Source organism: Rhinoraja longicauda, chromosome 31, assembly GCF_053455715.1.
Source record: "Rhinoraja longicauda isolate Sanriku21f chromosome 31, sRhiLon1.1, whole genome shotgun sequence".
NCBI classification, from domain to species: domain Eukaryota; kingdom Metazoa; phylum Chordata; class Chondrichthyes; order Rajiformes; family Arhynchobatidae; genus Rhinoraja; species Rhinoraja longicauda.
Genome location: NC_135983.1, coordinates 6,207,670 through 6,222,620, shown reverse-complemented (window position 1 = coordinate 6,222,620; position 14,951 = coordinate 6,207,670). Strand labels below are relative to the sequence as shown.

Genomic DNA, 14,951 nt, shown 5'->3' with positions numbered 1-14,951 from the left:
GAAAGTATTCAGACCGCTTCACTTTTTCCACATTTTATTAGGTTACAGCCTAATTTAAAAAAAAATTTGATCATCAATCTACACACAATACCCCATAATAAAAAAGCAAAAACAGGCGTTTAGAAATTTTTGCAAAGTAATTAAAAAGAAATAACTGAAATATCACATTTACATAAGTATTCAGACCCTTTACTCAGTACTTTGTTGAGGCACTTTTGGCAGAAGTCTTCATGGGTATGACGTTAGAAGCTTGACACACCTGTATTTGGGTAATTTCTCCCATTCTTCCCTGCAGATCCTCTCAAGCTCTGTCAGGTTGGATGGAGAACGTTGATGCACAGCTATTTTCAGGTCCCTCCAGAGATGTTCGATCGGGTTCAAGTCCAGGCTCTGACTGGGCCACTCACGGCCATTCACAGACTTGTCACAAAGCCACTCCGGCGTTGTCTTGGCTGTGTGCTTAGGGTCATTGTCCTGTTGGAAGGTGAATCTCCGCCCCAGTCTGAGGTCCAGAACGCTCTGGAGCAGTTTTTCATCAAGGATCTCTCTGTACTTTGCTCTGTTCATCTTTCCCTCGATCCCGACTAGTCTCCCAGTTCCTGCCGCTGAAAAACATCCCCGCAGCATGATGCTGCCACCACTATGCTTCACCGTAGGTATGGTATTGGTCAGATGATGAGCGGTGCCTGGTTTTCGCCAGACGTGACGCTTGGCATTCAGGCCAAGGAGTTCAATCTTGGTTTCATCTGACCAAAGAATCTTGTTTCTCTTGGTCTGAGAATCCTTTAGGTACCTTTTGGAAAACTCCAAGTGGGCTGTCATATGGCTTTTACTGAGGAGTGGCTTCTGTCTGGCCACTCTACCATAAAGACCTGATTGGTGGAGTGCTGCAGATATAGTTTTCCTTCTGGAAGGTTCTCCCATCTTCACAAAGGAACTTTGGAGCTCTGCCAGAGTGACCATTGGGTTCTTGGTCACCTCCCTGACCAAGGCCCTTCTCTCCCAATTGCTTAGTTTGGCCGGGCGGCCAGCTCTATGAAGAGTCCTGGTGGTTCCAAAGTTCTTCCATTTATGAATGATGGAGGTCACTGTGCTCTTCGGGACCTGCAATGCTGCAGAAATTGTTTAATACCCTTCCCCAGATCTGTGTCTCGACACAATCCTGTCTTGGAGGTCTATGGACAATTCCTTCATCTTCATGGCTTGGTTTTTGCTCTGACATGCACTGTCAACTGTGGAACCTTATATAGACAGGTGTGTGCCTTTCCAAATCATGTCCAATCAATTTAATTTACCACTGTTGGACTCCAATCAAATTGTAGAAACATCTCAAGGATAATCACTGAAAAGAGGATGAACCCAAGCTCAATTTTGAGTGTCGTAGCAAAGGGTCCGAATACTTATGTAAATGTGATATTTCAGTTATTTCTTTTTAATTATTTTGCAAACATTTCTAAACATCTATTTTCGCTTCTTCATTCTGTGGTATTGTGTGTCGATTGATAATAAAAAAAATGAATTTAATCCATTTTAAAATAAGGCTGTAACGTAACAAAATGTGGAAAAAGTGAAGGGGTCTGAATACTTTCTGAATGCACTGTAAGTAAGTGATGGTCTGGACATAATGTTCGGCACAGACATCGTGGGCCAAAGGGCCTGTTCTTGTACTATACTCTTCTGTGCTTTAAACTTCTATACAAGTTTACCATATGCGATCTTGTCCAAATCCTGCAGCCATGAAGGTGGTAATGTCACATGATTGCAATTGAAACTCCAAGTTTGAGCTGGTAACCAAATGCCTTATGCAGTAGCTGCCCATACAAAAATTGAAACACTTTATTTTCCAGACAGGATGCATGTGATAATGAATGAGCGCCAATGTTTTAAAATAAATGCTCAACATCTGTAGATATTTAAGAAGGTAAACCAATAAGATTTTTGCTGGTGGCAATCAATGGACAGGGGAGGGCAGAGACAATGAGCTAATGGACCATTTCAGTTCTATCCCCCCTCCTCTCCCGAAGTAATGGTATCACTGACTTCAAAATGCTGGCACAAATACCACTAGTGTAAAATATTATTCCATTATTCATATGCCATTATGCCTCTAAAATGTGTGGTTTAAATTTGGAATTTTAATTAAATGATTGATTTCTCAATTAATAAATTACAAAGTGCATGCTAATTGTTTAATTGGTCACTTGATCTACAGATCATTTATGAATAAATTGAGTTGATTTACAAAGTTTATTGATTCGACTTGACAATGAATTATTGAACTGCCTAACTGATTTGCAATTTCACCAATTAATTCACAAATTTCCACAAATCAGTTCAAATATGACATTATTAATACAGAATATAAACTGATATGAGACCAGTTGTCATGACTCAGTTCTGCTTTAAATAATACAGATGTTACCACGCCATTAATGATGATGTAAATAGCAATTTCAGAATGGTCTGTGTTTGTAAACAAATTAAAATACCAAAACAGAAATATGATTAATAATTACTGTCTATCAAGGAAGCAACGTGCAAGGTGTGTAACCTTGAGGGTTTCTGTGTAAATAGCATGCCCTGCCATTTATCTTGAAAGTACCGTGGTATTTTAGAATTGCTCATTTGGTCAGGGTGACTCTGCCCTCAGCTCCTGTTGCATTGGCAATGAAGAAATGCTGGGAGAAGCAGATACAAGAATTTTAACCTAAACTACTCTGCGTGGAACAATAAATGTTTGAAAAGGTAGAAATAGCTTAGCACATGCACCTTCTTAATTCCTTTAAGTATTTTAAAGTTCAAATAACATTCTTCACATTTCACTTCATTTTTAAATCTTTGTATTTTGATTTATGTGAAGGAGCAGATGGAATGTCTCTTTAAAGCAACAAAAAAAATTACATCTGGTTAGTGGGAGAACCGTTTTTGAAGTGATTTTACACATTTACGTATTACTGGAAGCAAAAGGCAAAAGCACAACATCCCAAATATTACTTATTGCAAAAATAAAATGCAATTCTCTTGCCATCTCTTCAACACCAGCCGGTGGAGCTATCCTGCCCAATCATAGAGTCAGAGTCACAGTCATGCAGCGTGCAAACAGGCCATTCGGCCCAAGTTGCCCACACCGACCAACATGGCCATCTACACTAGTCCCGTATTCCTGCATTTGGTCCATATTCCTATAAACCCATCCTATCCATGCACCTGTCTAAATGTTTCCTAAACATTGCAATAGTAACTGCCTCAACTACCTCTGGCAGCTCGTTCCATACACCCGCCACCCTTTGTGCAAAAGGTTACCCCTCAGGTGCCTATTAAACCCCCCCCCCCCCCCCCCCCCCCTCCTCACCTTAAACCTTTGTCTGCTGGTTCTCGATTCCGCTACTCTGGGCAATAGACTGAGGGTCTACCCGATCTATTCCTCTCATGATTTTGTATGGATCACATGTAGGCAGATGAGGGTCTTGGCAACATGATTGATCCAGATATTGTGGGCAGAAGGACCTGTCCCTGTGCTATTCCATGTGCATTTACCTGAAATCATACTTTTTCTTAGAGGTTTGCCAGTTTACAGCACTGTAAATGTAGCTCTACTTTAAATGGTTAAAGAATTCTGCATTCACCACTCTTTCACACAGTGATGTCCTTGCCAGGGACATGCCCATCCACCTCTGGGTACCGAACGTTGATCTCACTTCTCCCCCACTAACTATGCTCTAATCTTTCCACTGACACTTGAAAACTATGCTCCTCACGTCTCGGGTGCAGGATCTCATTCCTTCACAAATTTCATGCACCTCAGCCTTCCCTGCTCCAAAAACACATCCACTCTAGCCAATACCACTTCATAGCAAAAACTTTGCAATCCAGCAGCATCCTGATGAATCAATATTTCCTTTACTTTGTGGATGACTTCAAATGCATTACGTCGATATTCACCAGACTGAACTCCATTTGCCATTTCTGTCCATCTGCAAAATCCAGTGATATCCGGCAGTCTCCAGCTTCCTTCCTCAACATGCATTCTGCAAGCTTTAAGATGATGTAATTGATCAATATTAACAGGAAAGATATATCAATGCCATAAGAACTCACAACATTATTAGCACTATTTTGCTAATTGTTCCATGCAATTTCATTTTCATGTGTATCACATTGGATTTACACCCACCAGCCTCCGCATCCAACACATCTTTCTCTGACATTTACGCCATCCTCATCGTGATCCCACTTCCAGTCACATCTTCCCAACCCTACCCCTTTCCGCCTACTGCAGAGACCGTTCCCTCCGCAACTCCTTGGTTCACTCATTCCATCCAAACCATCTCCTCCCAGATACTTCCCCTGCAACCGCAGACGATACAACACTTGTATCTATACCTCCTCCCTCACCTCCATCCAGGGACTCCGACAGTCCTTCAATGTGAGCCAAAGGCTCACATACACCTATAACCTCATCTACTACATTTGGTGCTCCTAATGTGACCTCCTTTACTTCGGCATGGTGTCTACATAGACAAGGTGACCGTTTCGCCGAACACTTGCGCTCGGTCCACCAAGGCCTATTGGATCTCTGTTGCTAATCATTTTAACTCCCCTTACCATTTTCATTTTGACCTCTGTCTGGGGCCTCCTCCATTGCCGGAGTGAGACTAAATGCAAACTGGTGGAACAGCACCTCATATTCTGCTTGGCTACCTTACAACCCAAGGGTATGAACATTGAATTCTTCAATTTTAAGTAACTTACTTACAAACAACCACTGACCCCCCCACCCCGTGCCCCACCTGGATACACACCCATTTCTTTCTTTCCCCTTCCATCTATATTCCTTCCTCTGGCTTCACATTTCATGTCTCTTCTATCCTTACCTCTTTACCTCACACCTTTTTGTCTTTTCATATCTGGCTTTTGTCCAACCATCTGCCAATCAAAAACCTGCTTTCATGTTTAGCCACCTGTCACCTGCCAGTCTTTGTGCTGCCCCCATTCTCTTTCAGCTTTCTCACCTCTTCTACAATCAGTCTGAAGAAGGGTCCCGACCTGAAATGGCACCAATCTATGTTCTCCAGAGATGCTACCTCACCTGCTGTGTTACTCCACCACTTTGTGCCTTTTATTGGTCTGAGTTTTATTTTCTAACAGGTTAACATCCGAGATCTTGCCAAATGCCATGTGAAAACTCATGCCGACCAGATCACACACACTTTCCTCATCACCTTTCCAAAAATTACAGCAAGTGCCTTCCAAAACAAACCCACACAACCCAATCCTCCCCAGTACCGATGAAGGGTCTTTGACCTAATACGCTAATTCTATCTGTCTTGCCACATATGCAGCCAGGCTTCCCAAATATTTACAATATTTTCTTTGTTTTAGATTTCCAGCATCTGCCGTTCTTTTGATCTTTTAATATACATCATTTGTTTCCCAGGTCATAAAACAATCGACCCACTGGCAAAGCCTACGCTTCGCTCCGAAGCGCAACTTATGCACTTGATAACAGACAGTTCTTGTCGGCAAGACCATTAACATATTTGACCTCAAGAATGACCCCAGATTACCACAGATTGATTAAAACCAAACCAGTTCCAAGAGAGGTTGAAAGGAACAGTAAGAATGATTGATTATTCAATCAAATTGCATTTAAACATTGATTGCAATTGGATTAAGCATATCTGCAATATAAATGATATAAAACAAAAGACGGCAAAATGGCATCGTAATGATACTGGATTCATACAAAAGGGCAACTGGCAAAGTTTTCATTCAAATGTGTGTTTTAAAACAGTGATTCCCTATCAAGGGTGTGTGCTCTCACAGTGAAGTGGGGTAGGGAGTGCAGGGAAAGTTAATCGGACGGTGATGTTGGTAGGCAAGATTAAAGAGAATAGTTGAGGGTTTTACAATTCAGTGAGAAAATTCAGGTATTATTGGTCTGTTGCTCACCTGAGATAGATCCAGCTTAGATGCAGCAGGCCATGAGGATTTAAGATGGTGGCATGGGAGGGCATATTTGAATGAATTTGCACAAGTGATATAATTCCGTGTATGTGGATTAGGAGTGTGAGCAGGCTACCTATTTCCTTAAGCATGCCTCGATTATAATTTTAACTCTACATTTTGGCATACCCAGAGTAAACTCTCACCTCCTTGCTGATCACGTCCCAACTTGACCAAAAAACCTTCATCGAGCATTTCAACCACCCTTTAACGAATTAAGCTTCAACAACTATTTCCAGAGAGAAAATGTCATATCGCCAAAATTTCTGACACCATAATTCCAAAAGGTTCTGTATCTCCTAGTAAAAAGAAACATTCTCAGGACTTAACCTCTTCAGATGTTGTGTTTGAATAAGTCTTCTCTCGATCCAAACACTCTGGCGGATATAAAATCAGGCCACCCAATCTTTCCACACCACACCCTTAACTCTATTAGTCTTATCAAAGCACTGTGAACTAATTACAACTTATTAAACAGGAGACCAATGGTAGTCACAGCAGGGCCTGCAACATACACTGATTCTCTCTCCACAGAAGTGTTTCTGGCACTTTCTTTTTTTTTTACTGTACACGTTATCCCAGGTGTGATCTGAAAAATGCTCTATGCATCTTAGGCAGAACATTCCTACTTTGTCTATCAGAAACAAACGATAACATTGGCACATTTCCCAATACCCTGCTGCAATTGTATAGTTACATTCTGTGAATCAAATACAAGGACACACAGATCCCACCAGAACTCAGGACTAGGCACGCTTCTAAACAATATTTGGGCAAGCCACAGAACCCTAGACACTGATTAAAGGAATATTTAATTTTAACATTATCTGCATGAGGGGGTGAGGAAAATAGTTCCAATGAGTAGATTAGGTATATTAATTCCACAAGATAGGGTACTGTCCAATTCACTACCCCATCATGGTCATTGGACTGTCGATGGAACCGATGTGATGCAATACCAGGAACTATGTTCTGCACCCTGAATCTTTCCCTTAGCTCTACCTATTGCTCAGGTTTGACTTAATTGTATTTATGTCTAGCATATCTGATCTGTTAGGTTAGCATGCAAAACAAAGTTTTTCACTGTACCTCTGCACACGTGACAATAAATGTATAAATTGAGGTACTGCTGAATCAGGAGTCAATGCAGACCAGCTAGAGTGACTGGTGAACAGGGGAGCAAGGATTCAGGTGGATGCAAGAGTATAGAAGGTGTTGTCAGCTGAAGAACAGCCAGGAACTTGTACATCCAATTCTCTATCATTGAAGTACAATGATTGTAATCAGTCACAAGATCAAGATGACTTGGTCCATTTGTAAATTTTGAGGACAATCTCACTGCAAATTTAAATCTTGAGAGAACAAATTCAACCACGAGCCTCATAGTTGCATATTATTTCTGTCTTTGGATGGTCCCGATTCAATCAACTGAAACCACTGATTCTTCTCCATTGTCAGAGAATTTAGCTAACAGGAAGAAATCTTCTCAAACACACCACAAAATGAGCAAGGATAATGTGGAGCTGACAGGGAGAGGTAGCTTGATGATCGATCAGAAACATGAATAAGGACTGCGTTTTTTTTCAAAAGGAGAAACAGTGAAAAGGCTCATCTCAGGAACAACTGTATAGAAAACAGCATTTTTATACATTACAGAAGTTAAACAATGAAGCTTTGCAAATCTAATTTTTACAATTTATGACAGAATGCAAGGAAAACAAAAGGAATCATGTCACATTAGACTATAATCAATAGCAGGGCACATTTCAGCTATCACGAGCTGCAAAACCAGGGGAAATTTTAAAATTCCTTGTTCAATTTGGAAGTGTTATATGACATGTTAGAAGACAATTAAATAAATTACTTTACATTAACAACATAAGAAATATCAACTTCCAAGGACACACTTTCTCACTTTGAAGTCTTGTCCTGTGAAGCCACATATTGAAAGAGATAGAATTCATATCAGAGAATGAACTACGTTAACAATAACAGTGCTGTCTTTACTACCAACTAGCAATGCCAACTAGCCCGGTTACAATTCTGAGAAATGAATCTTTTCAATCACATTATTCTACACAACTGACTGAGCCCAAAGCATATTATCAGAAGGAGAAACCAAAACAAAATTAGACCTCATTCTCACCAAGCTCCTTGCCACACAGATGCATCTGCCTTTTACAATACTGGTAGGAATGACCATCATACTTGTGTTTGTGAAGACAAAGTATCATTTTCACAATTGACACCCTCCTTTGTGATGTTTTGCACTACGAACATGGCAGATACAAACAACCACAATCAGACCCAGCACATCAAAACCAGGACGTTTTGTACCCCAGTGCCCCAACCCCATATATGCCACTTCTTTCTGTTACCCAAGATCCACAAATTAGACTATCCTGGTGGCCACATGTTTCCTCCTGCTCTTGCCCCACCAAACTGGTCTCTTCCTTCCTCAACTCCAACCCGTCTTCCCTTATCCAGTCCTTTCTTACCTACATCTGGGACACTTTGTATTCCGGCCACCGATTCCCTGTCCTTCATCACTCTGGATGTCCACTTTTTACACATCAGGAAGATGCCAAACCCTTCCACTTCTTTCTGCAACAAAGGTCCAACCAGATCTCCTCCACCATCATACTCATCCGCCTGGCAGAACGTTCTCAATGACTTGTCTTTTGACCTCTCTCACTTCTTACACATCCAATGTTTGCTCCAGGCAGTCATCTCGGCCATCGCTGCGTCTGCCTTTTTGTTGGCTGTGTGCCAAACCTTCACTGGTACAACTCCCCAACTTTCTTCAAAACATTGGACTGTGTTGGTACAGGACTCGTCAATTTGATCACCTTTGCTAACAACTTGCACCCCGTTCTCAAATTCCAAAGTAATCTCCTTTGATCCTGGACATTCGCATTGCTGAATCAGGCCATGATGCAACCAGTCAACAAGCTCTCCACCCTGCACCTGTAGAGGTTCAAAAGTACTCATCGACATTCCAAACCTCCTCAATCTTCTCAGGAAGTAGCGGTGATGATGACCTGTTCCTTATGATTGTGTCAATGTGCTGGGCCCAGGATAGACCTTAAGAGATATACACTGATCAGCCAAAACATTATGACCACTGACAGGTGAAGTGAACAACATTGATTATCTTGTTACAGTGGCACAAGTTTGGGATATAAACATAGCACAAAAAGTAAGGAAATTTGAGTTTGGTAGATTATTTATTTGTTGTAACAATGCTTCTTGGCAATAAATCTTATACCGTTGGAAAGCCTGTTTATTTCCCTTTTAAATGGTGCCACATTTGTAAGGGACATGCATTTGTGGGATGAGCAGCAGAGCTGAGTATATGGGTTGCGCCCATGAAAAATTTGCCAAATCTTCTCTGCCAATGCCAAACAGCTTATTCTGCTGTTGCTATTGACTCTTGTTTTGAGCTTCTGGTACCCCCAGGTGCTGACAATCAGGTGCCTGATTGGCACCTGATTGGCAGCATCTGTGAGCATGGGCCCTGCTACAGTGGTCAGTAGGTGTCTGCTCCAAGAATCGGCATGCCACGTTTGACTGATCTGGATAGGGCCCGTGCGATAGGGCAACTTCAAGCTGGTGTTCCGCAAAACCAAGTTGCGGCATAATTTGGAGTGAGCCCTAGTACCATCTCCAAAGTGAAGGCCAAGTTCCATATAACGGGGGATGTCAGAGACAGGCCGTGAAGTGGGCTTCCCAAGAAGACGACACCCGAAGAAGACCGTTTCCTCACCCTGTCAGCACTTAGGAACCGTAGGCTGTCTTCTACAGATTTGCAGTCAAGGTTTGCAGGACGATATGGCCGACGGCTCTCTGCCCAGACAATTCGGAACAGACTGCACACAGCCGATCTCCGGTCTCATAGGGCTGCCAGGAGGCCTGCCATGACTGCCCTTCACCGTCAGGCCCGTTTGCGCTGGTGTCAGCAACACGTGCACTGGAACCTGAACATGTGGAGGAACATTATGTTCAGCGATGAGTCCAGATTCTGCCTACGGCAGTTGGATCATAGGGTCAAAGTGTGGAGAAGACGCGGAGAACGCTATGCTGATTGCTGCACCGATAGAGTAACATCTTTTGGTGGAGGCAGTGTGATGGTGTGGAGCGGCATCTCCCTCACTGGAAAAACGAGGCTTGTCATCATTGGAGGCAATCTCAATGCAGAGAGATATCGAGATGAGATTCTGCAACCAGTGGCAATCCCATATCTCCACAGTCTGGGACCGAACTCTATCCCCCAAGATGACAATGCTCGCCCCCACAGAGCAGGGTTTCTCAGAGACTACCTCCAGAATTTGGGAGTGGAGAGGATGGAATGGCCTGCCAGCAGTCCTGACCTCAACCCCATTGAACACTTGTGGGATTAGCTTGGGCGTGCTGTTCGTGCCAGAGTGACCAACACAACCATGTTGGCTGACTTGCGACAAATGCTGGTTGAAGAATGGGATGCCATCCCACAACAGTGTGTGACCAGGCGGGTGACCAGCATGAGGAGGAGGTGCCAGGCTGTTGTGGCTGTGTATGGTTCTTCCACACGCTACTGAGGCTCCTGTTTATTAAATGAATAAATTGTTAAATTGCCAATATGTCTTGTTTCTTCAGACTTCAATCATCCAATCCACCAAACAACACCGAACAAGAGTCAATGGCAGAATACGCTGCTTGGCATTGGCAGAGAAGATTTGGCAGATTTTTCATGGGCGCAACCCACATACTCAGCTCTGCTGCTCATCCCACAAATGCATGTTCCTTACAAATGTGGCACCATTTAAAAGGGAAATAAACAGGCTTTCCAACGGTATAAGATTTATTGCCAAGAAGCATTGTTACAACAAAGAAATAATCTACCAAACACAAATTTCCTTACTTTTTGTGCTATGTTTATTAGGCAGCAAGTGAAGTCAGTTCTTGAAGTTGACGTGTTGGATGCAAGAAAAATGGGCAGGAGACCTGAGCGACTTTGACAAGGGCCAAATTGTTATGGCCAGACGACTGGGTCAGAGCATCTCTGAAACGGCAAGGCTTGTGGAGTGCTCCCGGTCAGCAGTGGTGAGTACCTACCGACAGTGGTCCAAGGAGGGACAAACCACAAACCGGCGACAGGGTGTTGGGCGCCCAAGGCTCATCGATGACTCGCAATGGCAACAAAGGCTATCCCGTTTGGTCCGAACCGACAAACGGTCTCCTGTGGCACAAGTCACAGAAAATCTCAATGGTGGTCACGAGAGGAATGTGTCACAATACACAGTGCATCGCACCCTGCTGCGTATGGGGCTGCACACGGAGGACCAACAGCATATTAGGCAGGTGGTCATAATGTTTTGGCTCATCAGGTCATAATGTTTTGCCCAAAAATTGTTGATTCTCTCCACTGCCAACCAATTGGTGAAGACAGTTCTTACTCTTCTAAAATCAACAATCAGCTTCTTGGTCTTGCTGACGTTGAGTACAAGGTTGCGGTTATGTCATGGTCCAATTAGATTATCAATCTCCCTCCTATACTCTAACTTATCATTACCCAGAATTGATCCATCGACAGTGGTGTCACTTCCCTTACCAGTTTATTTGGAACATTCCTTTTCTGGATGTGGCATCTCCATCTCAAGAAACTACTGACATTTAGTATAAACCCAACTACCACATCTACTTTGACTACACCTCTTTCCACCTTGTCTTTAAGGATTTCATCCTTTTCTTCCAGTTTCTCTATTCTCAGTCCTGATGCTGCTGGATCTGTCACGTTGCTCCAGCAGTTGCTTTTTTTCCTCCCCATTCCTGCATCGGCTGTTCCTCCCTTCTTTACCAGGAGGGTATTGTGGCAATTAGTACCAAAACTCCCTTCACCACAATCTGTAAATGGGAACGAGGATCTGCCATTTAGCGCAGCCTGAAGCTACCCACCCAGGACCAGGTGCATGGTCGACAAAAATATTATGCAATAGACAGAGCCAAGAAATGTAACAATCCACAGATTAGATCAAAGATCCAGTCACAAATGGTGAGAGCTGATGAAAAACATGACAAATGTTACACAATGACACAATGTTACACAATGACAAACCAGATATGACAAATGCTACACAATGACAACGCATATGTGTGTGTGAAAGCCAAAATGAAGTGTTTGCTATCATATTCAGGCAAGAATATCAAGAAAAAGACAGTGGGGCGGCACAGTGTCGCAGCAGTAGAGTTGCTACCTTACAGTGCCAGACACCCAGGTTCAACCCTGACTACGGGTGCTGTCTGTACTGAGCTTTTATGCTCTCCATGTGACTGCGTGGGTTTTCTCAGGGTCCTCCGGTTTCCTCCCGCACTCCAAAGACAAACAGGTTTGTAGGTTAATTAGCTTCTGTTAATTATAAATTGTAAAATTGTAAATTGTTCCTAGTGTGTAAGATAGTGCATCAGAGAGAGCTGGTCGGCACAGACTCGGTGGGCCAAAGGACCTGTTCCCATGCTGTATTTCTAAAGGCTAAATTCTAAATGGACATCAGCCTCCTCCAATCTCCACAGAAGCCCATCATCCAACAATTCTCCAAAGCTGATTTCAACCAATGCTCCAGCAAACCTGTGAAAGCCAAGGCCATGGGCCTAAACAATTCTCCTCAATTAATTTCTTGCCTGAGAAAAAAAAAACCTCCATTCTACTGGAAAAACAGAACCTGTCATCCCCACAACAAACGCTGAAATTAGTGGCAGGCCTTTTCAGCCTACTTCACCTGTCCATGTGACCGTGGCTGATCATTGAAAATCAGTATCTCATTCTGCTTTCTTCCCCTATGCCTTGATCTCGTTGAACTCACATTTTCCATTTTGTGCAAATTAAGCCTTTATTCATGCTTTGGCATCTCTGATTATTTCAATCCCCTCCTTTAGGAGTACAATAAACTGGATTTCAATAAATTCTGACTTGCCTGTAAGTCACTGGGTTCTGCTCGTCTATCATCCCATCGTATATTAGCTCCTGTGACAAGGCAATAGATTTTAAACACGTGTTGTCATGTTCAAAATCACTCGGGTCGGTAGAGAGGCACCGCTGTTAACACTGCTGCCTCACAGCGCTGGAGACCCAGGCTCAATCCTGACATCAGGTGCCCTCTGTTTGGAGTTTGCATGTTCTCCATGACTCCATAGGTTTCCTGCGGGTGCTCTGGTTTCCAAACACATCGCAAAAATGTGCATGTGTGTAAGTTAATTGGCCTCTAAAAATGACCCCTTATGTGTAGGAAGTGGATGAGGAAGTGGAATAACATGAAATGAGTGTGAATGGGTGATCGATGGTCAGTGTGGACACAGTGGGCAGAAGGAACTATATCCATGTTGTATTTCTAAAACTGATACTCTAAAACTAAGCACCGATTGTATTCCAGCCAATCTCTATAGCATCCTGCAACTCTGTTAAGCTTCCTAAAACATTTTAAAGCTTTGATTGTTGATATTGCACATCTTCCACCGTGCTGAAGGACCACCTGCAGATTCCACTGTGGAGCAAGACATGATAACAAAAGGGAAGAGGAACACATTCAGCATAAAGGAAATAAGGTGTTTTAATTACTTCAGCTTGGGTTCACGTCCTTCACTGGTGTACTGCCAACACAGCAAGCCAATCAGATCCTGAACTCTTGCATTTGCCATTGTCACCACAGTCATTGGCTGCATCTTGTCTTGGCTTGTCTGCATGGGGAGGTAGACATCAATATTTTTGGTTGCTGTGGTCCCAATGTGGCCCTGTGGGAGGGAAAAAATAAAAATAAGAGGTCAAACCGAGAACGATTCATTTGGGAGTACACTTTGTATAAACACTTATTCTGAATATCAATGAGCTGACTACAGTGGGTGTACCTCATCTTACACCTAAATCAGAACAACTGGCGGAGTAGAATATTTTGTTTATCATAGCCATAAGAATAAAATAAATAACTGTTGCAGTTGGCCCTTTGTCAAGCTTGTGGGTGATTTCACACAACACCATTTTTCTCCACTATAATGCCCAGAAATCCATCACCCTCCATTTTAAATTAACTCAATGGCTGAGCCTCCACTGCCCTCTGGGGTAAATAATTCCAGACATTCTGCTGCTCATTGTGAGAGAAATTCTCCTTATTTCAATCCTAAATGGCCTTCCTCATTCTGAGACATGTTTCGCATCTCTCGGGAAGGAAACATTCTCCGGCATTTGGCAATGTTCACTGTTTCTCACTGATCACTCTTCACAGTTTCAATGACATCTCCTCTCCTACAGAGAATATAATCTGATGCATCTCTCATGTCGCAAACTTACCACCACTGCCACCAGTCCAGTGAACCTTTGCTGCACTCACTCTACAGCAAGAATCCCCTTTTGAACACAGCTTCAGGTGCCATCTTACCACTCATCTACTTTCAGTAAGACATCTTTCATTTGGCCACAAAATTTCTCTTAATTAAGGTTGACAGAACATTTTGGGTGCACCTGCAGGTTGGTTTCCAGTGACATATGTACTATGCCTCTTTGAATATCAAAAATTACCAATTATTATTTTCTGTTTTATGCACTGAAATGGTTAACTTCACATTTGCCACATTAGATTGTGTCCACCAGTTTCTTGCCCAAAGGTGGTCCAAATTCCCTTGAAGCTTTTGACTCCCTACTTTCTATCTCATTTTAAGTGCAGTTCAGCAACAAATCTGCCAAACTGTTCACATAAATGGCAAATAGTTGGACCACCAAGTACCAATCACCGCAGTACCCCACTAATCACAGCCTACCAATTGGAGAACATAAAATAATTGATCTCATTAACTGCTTCAGTAAGCTTAGGGGACTAAAGGGGTCTACACCTATTCCAAATGCACATGTAACCAAAGCCAAAATATAACACTGGAAATGTTCAACAGGTGAAACAGCATCTACAGCGAGAGACATCAGT

The 14,951-nt window shown here is 42.7% G+C and overlaps 1 protein-coding gene across 4 annotated transcripts in view; it reads right to left on the bottom strand.

The window, feature by feature from the left end:
- Window positions 1-14,951, bottom strand: part of mapkap1 (MAPK associated protein 1) — a 247,585-nt gene that overhangs the window by 131,813 nt on the left and 100,821 nt on the right. For all 4 annotated transcript variants that reach the window (XM_078426340.1, XM_078426341.1, XM_078426343.1 and 1 more), the window contains one exon: window positions 13,598-13,770. In XM_078426340.1, coding sequence (XP_078282466.1) covers window positions 13,598-13,770 — 173 coding nt within the window. The remainder of the gene's footprint in view (window positions 1-13,597; window positions 13,771-14,951) is intronic.